Source organism: Artemia sp. Qi Xiang Cuo, chromosome 11 (assembly GCF_049724085.1).
Source record: "Artemia sp. Qi Xiang Cuo chromosome 11, ASM4972408v1, whole genome shotgun sequence".
Taxonomy (NCBI): domain Eukaryota; kingdom Metazoa; phylum Arthropoda; class Branchiopoda; order Anostraca; family Artemiidae; genus Artemia; species Artemia sp. Qi Xiang Cuo.
The window spans coordinates 9,396,937-9,410,525 of record NC_142804.1 but is presented as its reverse complement, the minus strand read 5'-3'; the positions used below and the strand labels follow the sequence as shown (position 1 = coordinate 9,410,525).

The following is a 13,589-nucleotide window of genomic DNA, read 5'->3' as shown; positions in this document are numbered from 1 at the left end:
GCGATAATTCGTCTAAAGTTAGATTATCATTATTAGATTGAGGTTCGGGGCTTGAAAGCACTGTTAAATCGTCACAAAGCCTTTTTTTGGTACCAACTGTTTTCAAACCACTGTTGAAACCACTGTTAAATCGTCACACACCCTTTTTTGGAACTCTTTTTTTTGGAAACCACTGTTAAATCGTACAAACCCTTTTTTGGTACTTGTGTATTATAGCGACCCCACTCAAGAAGTTTGATCTGATCTGTCTGCGTGCTTAAAACTGTTTCTGTCTGCATTCGGAGACAATTAGCTTAGGCACAGTAAGATAAACAACTATATAGGTATATTTTAATTAAATATTTAATATATAGAGTTGGTATTTTGTTTAAATATTTATTATAACGCGTTCTGGGTGACCTGCTTTGCTGTACTTTCCATAATTTTGTTACTAAAGTATTATATTTTCATTATATTTTGGTATATTTCGTTAGGATCAACCTAACTTCACTTCTTGAGCGGGGTCGCTATAAGACACAAGAACCTTTTTTTCATGACACATCTTTGATCAAGAACGCTTTAAAATAAACCGTGCATAAATATTAAGGCCAGTTCACATTGAGATTTTACTAATATCAATATTTAGCTAGCACCAACTGATCCAATTACATTTTCATAAAATTTTCTGATTGGCTGAAAATTATTATGAAAAATTCTGATTGGCTTGGAATTAGCAATAGCTAATTCTCAATATTAGTAAAATTAGTTGTGAATGGGGCAATACACATTTGCATAGGGGGAGGAAAGATGACAAAATATATGAGTATCCGACAATGAATACCAGCTTTTCCACAAGTATGCACCTCAAAATAAATTAGCATGTCTCAAGGAAGCATTCTGCACCTCATTTTTTGATCGTAGTTGACGTAGAAGTAGCTTATCGTAGCCCAAACTTTCATGAGCCTCTAATGACCTGCGGAAACCCAGGGTTGCGAGAAACCTAGACTAGAAAACCATAGTGTAAATAATTTCGCCTAGTTCGTTCGAGCATACCAAGATTACTTATCCAACAAGCCCGATTACTTATTCTTAGCGTTTCACCAGACGTAAATGATGTCAGAGGGTAAGAGGATTGCTACATGGGAACGGTTGGAATTAGTTGTCAGATAAATTACACCAGCTAACCCCAGAAAAGGTAAGAAAAGTGGCCTTATATGTAAACAAACAATTAAATCATTTCGAAATTGGAAAAGAAAACATGAAATTAAAGGAAGAGAACAAAAAAGCGACAGTAATAGCGAAAAGTGGCACATTGTCAGGGATCTATAAATACGGTATGTTTTCTAGTACACGTGACCATTGTTGCTGTTCGCTTTGTTGTCTGTAAGCGCTGTATATAAATAATATAACAGTAACATCACGGCTTAGTGATTTTTGGCTACTACATCATCGGCGCGTACAAACAGCTCCTCCTATTTAATCTGCCATCAGCGGTCCAGTGTATTACCCTGGAACGCGTTTTTTCGCAGAAACTCTCAAAATGTCTTTGAAACCAACTCGAGACTTCGAAACCAACTTTTAATTTCTTAGAACAATTAATAGTAACACTGTATTACTAATTACCAATTTTTATATATGTATCGGAATAAATTAATTTAAAATTATATTCTTGATAATTTAGAGTTACAAAGGCGAAGCAAAGTTTCTTGTTCAAGAGAAATCTGACTTGTACACCCGTGAAAAAAATCGAACATCGCGTATGTTTATACTTGTTTGAATGTTCTCCGGAGCACTTGCCTCTCGGTCCGGCTTTGTATAATGGTTGAGATAGGGAATGATCATAATGTATTATATTTATATACAGTGTCTGTAAGCGTACTAGTTAACACGTGACCGGATTATTATTTATTGTTAGCTTTTACATATTACATCCGGGGACTTTAAGCTAAGTCGGATAATGGCTGCTCGAATGCAGGTGCTCTGACTAGCAGAACGTAATATCTAAATAAATACACATCGTTAATTATATTAACGTTATCTATAATTATGTAATAGCAATTGCTCCTCCTTCCTAATTGTAAGACCTGGTTGCATGTACTTTTTTCTTACGTCTACCCATGAAAGTTGGGAACTGATTTGACAACATTGAAAGGGTAAAAAGACGAACTGTCAAACATTTCTCAAGATACCATCAAAAACATTTCAAACAGTGGAAGCACTAGTTGTAATTGAAAGTATTTTTAACGGAATAGGGTTGTTTTGTAACAAGTTCGAAAATACAGGTTTTACACAATAATTTCCAGTTTTTTGGGTACTCCTACTCAAGTACCCGTCTCTCCTGATTTCTTTGTGTGAACATTGAAAAAACAGCTCAACTAATCAAGCTGGCACTTCAAAATCTTGCAAATAATTTTGGAACCTTGATAAAGGCTATAGACCATTGAAATTCAAAAAACAATACTCTTTAAATTTAACAGCAAAGGGCGTGTTTAATCGGGTCGAAGCTTCAAAAAGAAAAAGAGGACGTAAAAACAAATGGAAAAAAAGACGGTGTTCAGCTGAAATACAATTTTTCCCGTGTTTAGCTAGTTTTTTTTTTTCGAAACAAACTTTAGCGTAAAGAGCAAGAAATTGTGAGGGCTGCCGCTCTCGTGTACAGAATAATTTCTGTCTGTTTTGAGGTTTAATATTCCTCTTTACTTTCAGTTGAAAAAATCCCTTTTAATCAAATGTTATTTCTGTTGGCCCCCAGAAACATAGCGTTTGCGTATTTCAGTCTTTCTAATTGGAATAGCTGGTACTTGTGTATTATCCCAAACACACTCGAGAACTGAAGTTATGTTAATCATAATTAACGTAACTTCACTATTAACATAACTTCACTTCTTGAGTGTGTTCTGGATAATACACAAGTACCCAGATTTTTAATAACTAATATTTCTACGTTCAACTTTAATTTCGGTTAGTGCAACATGAATTTTCCCATTATGGAAAGTTATGTTAATCATAATCAACATAACTTCACTGTTAACACAAACTTCACTGTTGCACTATTTACTTCACTATTTCACTAACACAACTTCACTATTAACATAACTTTAAAATTAACATAACTTAACTTCTTGAGTGTGTTCTGGATAATACACAAATACCCAGCTTTTTAATAACTAATATTTCTACCTTCAATTTCGGTTGGTGCAACATGAATTTTCCCATTATGGGAACCCGAGCGAACCTTTTGAAGGCTTTTGGGGACCTAAAATTGTTTCGGATAATATTTCTTGCGAAAATACGGTATTGTTTCGTGACTTGCACTGGTTTTTACAAGACCTTTCCTTGACTTGCCAAGTAACTATAAAGCTTTCATTGAATGTGCAGGCATCAATAAATGGAGGAAAAATTGGCCTTCATTCACTAGAGCAATACAGAGCCAGTTCTAATAGGGTGCTCTTATGACTTGCTAGAAAAACGTGACTTACACACGGCAGATGTCCAGCTTGCCATATCTTCTTTTTTCACATTTCTAACAGATCTATAAAACGACTTAGTATACCTTGAGTATGTATTGATATAGAAAGCTATTTTTTTCTACTGATGCATACACAGTCAATGAAAGATTTATAGTTACATGGCAAAGCAAGAAAAAAGACTTAAAAACCAGTGTTCAGTCACGACACCAATATCAAATTTTCACTCTTCTGTGCAATCCAAATTCCACAAGGTATAAAATTCATTGAACAAAGTAATTATAGAAATTAGTTTATTAATTATTCGCATAAACAGTGGTATTTCCCTAAAATGTACTTAAAAAAATAACAACCAATAAAATGGCCTTGACCAGAGTCATTCTTAGGGCCGGTGGTGCCCGGGCCAAATTAACTACAGCGCCCCCTCCCGTCTCATAAGCAAAAAAGCCAAATCAAAGTGAAATATATGATCAAAGTGGGCAGTTGATCGGCCGCGGCAGGCGCCCCAACCCCTTTGAATGGTTCTGGCCTTGACCAAACTATCCGTAAGATCCCAATTTCTACAATGTACGCACAACAAGCCCATCTGTCTTTGGAGATTGACTTACGAGTCCTACCAACATTATATAAAGTAAGCAACTTCATAAATTTTTGACTCTTGCCAAGGGGGCTGTCCAGGTAGCATTACCTTTGGAGACCTTTGTTCTCTTTATATTTGAAAAATGAAACTCAGAGAGGAAAGAAAATAACAAAATGAAAAATAAAATCAAAACGATGAAGAAACGAGGATTTTGTCAGCCAGTGGCGAAATCCTCGTTTTTTCACCTTTTTTTATTTTATTTTTCATTTTGTTATTTTCTTTCCTCTCTGAGTTTCATTTGTCATGTATAGCCAGTGTGGTCTAAGAATGTATTTACTCTTTATATTTCGTTAATTTTGATTGAAATGTCTATCTAGAAATATTGATACGACACCAGGCTTGGCAGTGATTGGCCTCGGGGACAAAATAAGGCGTAAGAGAGGTGATTGTTGCCCTTCGGTCACTTCTAGCTCGTAAACAAAGGACTATGAATTGGGATTTAAGTTCGATTGAGACCACTCCCGAAAATATACTAATACTGCGTCAATACGTTGAAGCACAAGTAGTTGAAATAACAACGCACCAGTTACACCTTTCACATTGTACGAGAAATGTAAAATTTACCTTTTTTTTAATTAGGAGCTTAGAAATTCTACCTCGAAAATTTTGAAAATTTTGAAAATTTTGAGCATCCACAATTTGATGGTGGGGTTATCTATAATCTTTGACGTGAACTTTAATTTGAATAAATTTTACACATTTGGAATAAGCATAAAATGAAAATTCATTGACGGGTATAATGTATCTAGATTTCCGTTTTTTAGTATTTTGATAACTATAATCAAGCACCATCTCCCATAAAATTCGCAGAAAAAAAAGCATTAAATTTTTTTCTAATGTAGCAAAGCTGTCCCAGTTAACCTTTGTTTTATATCTAATTTCTGCAAAATTTGTCTTATTCCAAAAAAAAAGTAAAATTCTAGATGAAGAGATTTTGGTTATCTTGGCAAGTAGTTGAATAAAGCCTCAGTGATCCCCTAGGAATTTGTTTTGTAGTACATATTTTCATTCCTTCCAAGCTTGCGTTCTAAACTTGACATTGATCCTCTGTAGTAGGGGAAGATCAAGATGGGGAGGAGGTGTAGGAAGAAGGGTGTTATCACTTCATATTCATTCGTCCATACAGTCCATTCGTCCATACATTCGTCCATACAGTTCGTGTAATTCACCGAAAAATTGGAGCAATACAATGGAATTGCACACTTCCAAAAAAGGACAGGAATCACTTGTCATAAGATGAACATAAAAAAAAAACTATTGACCTACATCAAGGCATCACTTGTCATAAGATTAACGTAAAACACTATTGGCCGACATCAAGGTCCTATCCAGAGGGAAGGGGGTACCAGATTTGACCCCCCCTGAAATTTTTGTCCGACTTGTAAAGCGTAACAAAATGCCTATAAACAACGTTTTGTTGCATTTTAAAAGTTTTTTCCCCCTAATAAATATCTTGGATACGCCCTTGGCCTACATGATGCATTTACATTCTTACCTGTTTCCCCAATTGATTTTGGATATGATCCTATTTTGAACATCATGTAATTGTTCAATTGTAAGTATATCGTGTATTAGCTGTTTCCTCCAGTTAACCAAGTCTTCCATTGCTTTACGGAGAGATGAACATTCAAAAGACTTCCCTTCCTGTAATAATAAAAAAAAGAACAGGTTTCAAATTTAAAGTCTTAGCTTAAATTGAATGCCGCTATGACTTTTTTGTAAAAGCCGAAGGGTTGCCCACTTTCAAAAATCGTATAAACAATATGGCGCGTGCAATACGCGACGGAAGTGCACCGCACGTGATGAGATAAGAGTATATGTGCGCCTATCATGGAAAATTACAGATGTGGCATATAACAAGCGGCACTCCGAGGTGTGTGCAAGACGGCGGGGAGTAGGCAACCCGCCAGCAAATGCCACAGTTGAATTTTCGATAAATACTAATTAAACATAAATTGTAAGTTTGCATTGTGGCTACATGAACTATGTATAAATTATATTCTGGCTTTTAAAAAGCATAGGGTTTAGAACCTTACTCAGATTTCTGCTCGTTTCGAGTTTGACTTATTTTATTTTCTGTTTTTTTTTTTGGGGGGGGAGGGGGTCATTTATTTATTGATACTGATTTGTGGTAGTTGTATGCTTGGTAGATTAGGCTACTTGATTCTATTTTTGTTCATTTTTGGTTTAATGGAGTTCTTTACTTTTTTTGGAAAAACTTATTTTGTGCAAAAAGTTTGTTTGATTAATAACAATACAAACAGCAATTTTATTCACGAATCTATGGACTTGGAATCTTATATGGGGTACGTAAATTAGAATGGAAACACTGAGTTCGTAACATCTTATGTGGCTATTCAAATCAAAACGTAAATTTTAAGCTCGTACGGTAACTAGTAAATTATAATCTTATCCAGTTAAACAACTTTGAAATAAGTTTATAAATATTGGTTAAATTCTAGAATCTACGAATTCAGAATTCAATATGGCTAAGTAAACTAGAATGTTAGTCCAAAGTTCATATCGCACCCCGATGTTAAACTATTATATTTTCACGCAATAAAATAGGTCGAAAAGCTTTGAACGGCCTTCATGACTACAAATTTAAACAGCAATAGGTCAACTGAGCTACTGGCGTTTTAAATAGTTCATTTTTTAGAAATACAAACGAAACACAAAACTAAACTTTTGAAAATTTCAAAGAGCACGCAAGAATTTACTTCTTGACTTACTTGACTTAGGTTTCCTGCCATGTGATATTCGGCGTAGAGAGTGACGTCTGCCTCCCCCATCTGCTTCGGTCCATTGCAAGGGTTTTCGCTTCACTTGGTCTGATATTTACCATCGCTAGAAACTTGGATACGCTGTCGGACCATCGCTTTTTTGGTCAGCCGCGAGGTCACTTCCAACCGACTTTGACAGGGTCAAAGTCAAAGATCATCTTTGCAGGTAAGTGCGAGGGAATTCTAAGTAGATGTCTAAATCACCGTAAGGTACGCTTGGCTGTTTGGGTAGAAAAACGGGATCTGATGAGTGAGATGCAGCAGCTTCTCGTTACTCACGAGGTCGACCCAACGCAGACCTTCTATCCTTCTCAGACTCTTCGACTGGAATCTATTGATGTCCATTAGGGTTGCGGCTGATGCTTGCCAAGTCTCAGCTCCATAAATTATCACGGAACCGACGAGGGCGTTGAAAATTCGAAGTTTCGTTACGTTCATTAAATTGCAGATTTCTTGAGTTCAGCAAAATGGTATTGCCTTGCTTTCGATAAAACTCAAGAAAGTCCCCCAGAAATTTCAGAATGACGATGATCTTCAGAAGTTAAAAGTCTCACTTTGAAATTTGGCGAGTACTGAATTCAGCTTCATGGCACTTATGAAATCCCTTCCCAAACAGATCTTGAATGACACTTTTCATTCCAAAGAGGCTTTAGACGTTGAAAAGGGGTAGATGAAAAGGTTTACCAAGTTGAAACCAGCCGAAGTTCAAACCGTATTTTTCAATTTTGCGTTCATTAAATCCCTTACCATGCTGATCTCAAAGGATACCTCTCATTCCCAGGAACATTCAGACATTGAAAAGGGGTAGATGAAAACGTCTATCAGGTTGAAACCTGTAGAGCTTGACACCTCACTTTTCAATACTGTACTCGGCTTAATGGTGTTTATGGAATCCCGTCTCTTGCCAATCTCGAGCGACGCTTTTCATTTCCTAGAAACTTCAGACGATAAAAAATGGGTAGATGAAAACGCCTATCAAGTCGAAATCTACAAGATTTGAACTCTCACTCTTCAATACTGAACTAAGCTTGAGGGCGTTTATGAAACCCCTCCCCATGCCAATGTTGAATCATGGTTTTCATCCCTAAGAAGCTTCAAACTTTGAAAAGGGGTAGATGAAAATACCGACTGGTCGAAACCTGAAGACGTTGAAATTTCAATTTTCAATCCGGCGAGTAGTGAACTCAGCTTAATGGCATTTATAAAATTCCATCCTATGCCAATCTTGAATGACGTTTTTCCCTCCCAAAAAGCTTCAAACTTTGAAAAAGGGCCGATGAAAACGTCTACCAATTTGGAACCTGCAGAAGTTGAAACCTTACTTGTCAATTTGGCAAGTACTGAACTCAGCGTAATGTCGTTAATGAAACCCCTTTCCATGCCAATCTTAAATGCCGCCTTTTATTTCCAAGGAAGCTTCAGACGTCGACAAAGGGTAGATGATATGTCTTCCAATCCTAATACTAATCATAAACGGCGGCATTATTTTGGCAGATCAGTGATTAGATGATGTTGCCAAAAAGATAGTTGCAGAGAACCCAACTTTACAACGCCTATCAAATTAATGTTATTGGAAATGAAACGTAATGACGATTGCAAAAACTGAATAACATCCAGGCGGAGGTCAAGATAGCTGTTCCCTTTTCACGGCATGCACATAGCCTATAACACCTCATTTAATTAAGAATTCTTTCTTTTTAAGTATGGAAATTGTTTTTTATGCTTCATTTACCTTTCTGTGGTCTACTGGAATCATCTCACACAAATTACGAAGAGAATACGAATATATATATATATGTATATATATATATATATATATATATATATATATATATATATATATATATATATATATATATATATATATATATATATATATATATATATATATATATATATATATAAATAATTTCTTAGACCACACTGCTTTTCCATTTACAAAAAATTAAACAAGAAAACGGGTTTTAATTTCTATAAAGCAGTGAATACAGAACAATTAACTAAACACAAATACTCCGATTATTTCGGCCGCATATCCGGGAGCCTTTCTCAACGGAAAAAAAATTCTTACAGAAACATAAAAAACATACTAAACAAAACAAAAGAAAAACTATAAATAAATAGGAAAAGGAAACTCACATATTAAATAAACAAACTCCATTCACTGCCGTATACAATCGAATGCTTATATTGTCACACCTTCTCACAGAATATAAATTGACATCTATCATTTTTTTTTCCGTTGAGAAAGGCTCCCGGATGTGGGGCCGAAATATTCGGAGTATTTGTGTTTAATTAAATGTGTTGTATTCACTGCTTTATAGAAATTAAAACCCGTCTTTCTTGTTTAATTTTTTGTATATATATATATATATATATATATATATATATATATATATATATATAAAGGTAGGTAAAGGATACGGCACTAGACTTCTTAGAGTCTAAACTGGCGGTGCTGATTTCCGTCTCAAGGCCTTTCATCCAGGAAGTGCAATTGGGGATGGGGGCCAGCCATCCTGTGCTGTCGAACACCCTTTCTGTTTACCTTCCCCAGATTTTTCCAGGTACCCATTTAGAGCTGGGTCGAATCTGGCTGAGCTTACAGAGTCACACCACTGACCCCCGTCCCAAACCAAATAACTGCGACACCAGCAATCGAACCTCGTCTTTCAGACAAAGGATTCCAAATCCAGCGGGCCACCCACTTGGATATACATATATATATATATATATATATATATATATATATATATATATATATATATATATATATATATATATATATATATATATATATATATATATTTATATATATATATATATATATATATATATATATATATATATATATATATATATATATATATATATATATATATATATATATATATATATATATATATATATATATATATATATATATATATATATATATATATATATATATATATATATATATATATATATATATAAAACATAACTGCTTGACCACAAAAAAAATTCTTCTTTTGTTATGTTTGTACCTTAAATATTTAGACCTCTAACTGCTTTTGGAAAAAATTCTAACACAATGGACTTCTTCAGAAGCGGTTTTTTATACTTCTTATTCTTCTGCAATCTGTTTAATTTCCCGCAGCGGATCTATTTGAACATAGAAGCGGATTGTTTGCAGCAACTTTTAATGACAGCCTTAAGCAGGAACATTTCCGGGTAAGCAGGAATTCAACTTCACAAAAACTTTAAACTCTGAGAGCAACTACCATGGGACAACGTTGACTATTGCTTGAACAAATCATCAACATTTCATCCAGAGCCCATAATGAGATTTTGTTTAACTTTATCGCTGTTCCTTCAGCGCCGTGGCTCAAAGACTCCAGTAGATCCAAAATAAGGCTAACATGGCTGTAGCAACGCCAAAGACCAACTACAGGATTTAATTATAAATCTCGATGTCGCCTAAGTGGCTACCTTCTAAGAATTCGTCCACTCACCTTCTTATAAATAAGTTTTTCTGTCCCAATGTTTAACGCATCGAAAAACACATGGACATACATTTTGCCAGGCCGATTATGTGGGGGGGGGGAGTGCCCCATAGATCTTATTGCTCCAGCTTTGAAAACTATTTTTAGGTTCTCGTTAAAAATAATGAAAACAAATCTATCCCCCAAGAACAGATTTTTTAGGCATTCCAGATTCATTTAGAACTGTCTCATTAGAAAGACTATTGAACCCATCTGTTAATTCCTTCAGACAAGATGGAACTAAGTAAGTCTATGTAAGTCTATTTTAGTAAGTATATGATCTGGCATACGGAGGATATGCCCAAGGTATCGCCATCATCGTTGCATCATCGTTGCTGGCAGTTATTTTCAGATAATTCTCCTGCAACGCAGTTAGCTTTATATATTCCATAGAGTAACTCAGAACAGACATATTTAACATCTGTTAATACTTTCAGACAAGATGGAACATGGAACTAAGTAAAGGACTAACGACATCGGGCACTCGACACGCATGACAAATGACTTTTGCGATAAATATAGATCGACAGTCAACAACAAGCAACTATAAATGATCCCGGTTGCTTTTGCCTTGTTTGCTTTCACTTTGACATTATACTGTATTTTCGTTCCTTCCTTTCTTTCTATTTGGTTTTACGTCACCGTCATCTGACGATGTGCCGCTAGTCCTGGCAATTACCTTCTTTTCCATAAATAAGTAATTATTGTATCTTGTCTCAAAGCATCTAAGAAAATTCTTTTGAGATGACCTCTGCTGGAAGGTCATTCCGCATGGCGACAGCACGTCGAACAAAGCTCCCTTTTAGGCATTGCTGTAGAATGCTGTAGAATCTACAGTTTAGATTATCATAAGAAAGAAAAAAATTCTTTAATCTTGATTGTCACGGGTTTTAGGAGCTTGAGAAAAGGAATTTGACATGTTTTTTCTTATTTTTTCTTTTAATAGGAGAAAGAGAGTGATACATCTATTATATTTATATACAATATTAATTATAAACTCGTTGGCAAATCTTTTCAAATTTTGAAAGAAAACACACAAATCATAAAAGCAAAATGATAATGAAAAAAAATAACATTAAAAAACGGAGTATAAATGGTTCTAAAACCTAAACTAGCAAAAAAAACCGCACATTAACAAATAGTAACAAAAGTATATCTGTCCCAATTTTTAATATTTAGATTTTGTTTTCACAATCATAAAATCCAAAAATTAACAATCTTACTTAATAGGGAAATTTTGATCTAGGGCGATTGAGCAGTCCGATTGTTAAGTAAAAAGGCTTTGTCTGGCAGCGGTCCTGCTTCTTTAACTTTGAAGCGAGGGGTTGACCACTCTCCACAACCTGGTGTATATTCCTGAGCGCTACTTGTTTCACCATACACGGCGCACTTTACGCCAGGCGTTGTAAGCCCACCTTATGGACACGGGTTTTGATATTAGCAATAGCTCTGGTATGCACAAACTGAAATACTGCTCAACCTATTCGCTATTTCTACTCCATTTTTCGACAACTATTTTCTCATTTTTGATTGTTTTTTTTTATGTTTTTTTTTATTTTTGATTGTACAAAATATACCCAAAGGGCTTTACGGTGAAAAACTTGGTCAAAGTGATCAAAGACCTTAGAGCCTAATTAGAGTAAAGCCAAGATTTAAGCCTTTGTGAGAGGCAAAGCTGGTATAACTTATTCAGAGTTGTATAAAAATGATTATTTTCACTTTTTCATGATAGTCTATCATCCTAGGACAGAACTAAGGCATGTAGGCATACACTAAGGGTAATCCAGATAGTCTATAAGTTCTGTGAGCCATTTGAAGACAATTGGAAAGCAAAAAATGATTCAAAAATTCGAGAGGGTGACTGAGATTGTTCATATTATATAGACTTAGCCTACCAGGAAAGCTCACTTGAATCGCAGTGGGTGACATTTTGGGTTGAATCATGACTTGGACTTGTAGGCAAACCGGTGACTAAGATCTTTTCGAACTGTCTGAGCTTTGCCTATTGGGAATTTTATATATATTAGCTTGGTGACGCAGAGGGTGAAAGCCGAGCGTATTTTCTCTACAACAACAACAAAATAGGCTTCACCAGGTAAGAGCCTTAAAATGCGAATGTTACCGTGAAAGACCGAAATCTGGTGAATATCGACATTCCCCGGTGAAAGTCCGAAACAAAAATTTCGGACATACAACAAGCGACTATGTGTTTGTTGACCAATCAGCTTTCTCAGACATATGCAAGGTTTGGATGGTGAAAGGTTAGGTTAGATTAGGTCATAGATCTCAGAAATGGGTAAGAAATTAGGTTAGAGATTCAGAAATATAAAATTTCAGAAATGAAATGCTCAACATTCACCATCAGCGTACGGTGAATATCAACAAATGCATAGTCGCTTGGTGTATGTCCGAAATATTTGTTAAATTTCCTTATTTCAGACTTTCACGGGTGAATGTCGACATTCATCAGATTTCGGTCTTTTATCGGAACATATACACAATGGATCATTATTATGAAATTCCAAAGCAAGAAACCGAAGTGCTCAAGAATGAAATACTGCTATTAAACATTTTGTAGCTCTTGTATCTCCGACTGATCGAAGAATGTTTTCCTTCATGTAAGCAATACATGAAAGCAATAAAATTACCATTTTTGAGCGTCCTTCCTAACACTGTCTCTTGTTTCCATTTTGCAACACTGTTTTTTCATGTAATCAACAACCAAAGATATATATATATATATATATATATATATATATATATATATATATATATATATATATATATATATATATATATATATATATATATATATATATAGAAATGTGGTAGAAGATCCTTAAATAGAAGTTGAAGGAGAAAACTCAAAAATTACAAAGAAAAATTAATTACCTTTATTCAATAATACTTAAAAATATCTGCGATTTTTGTTATTGCTAAAATCTTTTTTTGGTAGAAAATGCCAAGAGGAGTGTCGAAGGCTCAACAACTCATTATAAAAGTTTGAGGTAGATTTAAGCACAATGATATATTCTTCTAGGAAATTTCGTACTACCCTGAAACAGTAGAAAAAAATTCGAGAGAAAAAATTTGCCCTCCTTCCCCCAAGCGCAAAAGTAAAAGTCCCCTCTCCTTCTCAATCATAGTAGAAACTTTACCTAAAAGGGTTTTTATCTATTAGCCAGTAAACACTCGA

The 13,589-nt window shown here is 34.9% G+C and overlaps 1 protein-coding gene across 1 annotated transcript in view; it reads right to left on the bottom strand.

Annotated features, from left to right (window-relative positions):
* The window catches only part of LOC148946606 (dedicator of cytokinesis protein 3-like), a 218,343-nt gene that overhangs the window by 152,354 nt on the left and 52,400 nt on the right, over nucleotides 1-13,589 (bottom strand). Inside the window, exon 6 of the mRNA XM_089096363.1 lies at nucleotides 5,582-5,730. Coding sequence (XP_088952489.1) covers nucleotides 5,582-5,730 — 149 coding nt within the window. The remainder of the gene's footprint in view (nucleotides 1-5,581; nucleotides 5,731-13,589) is intronic.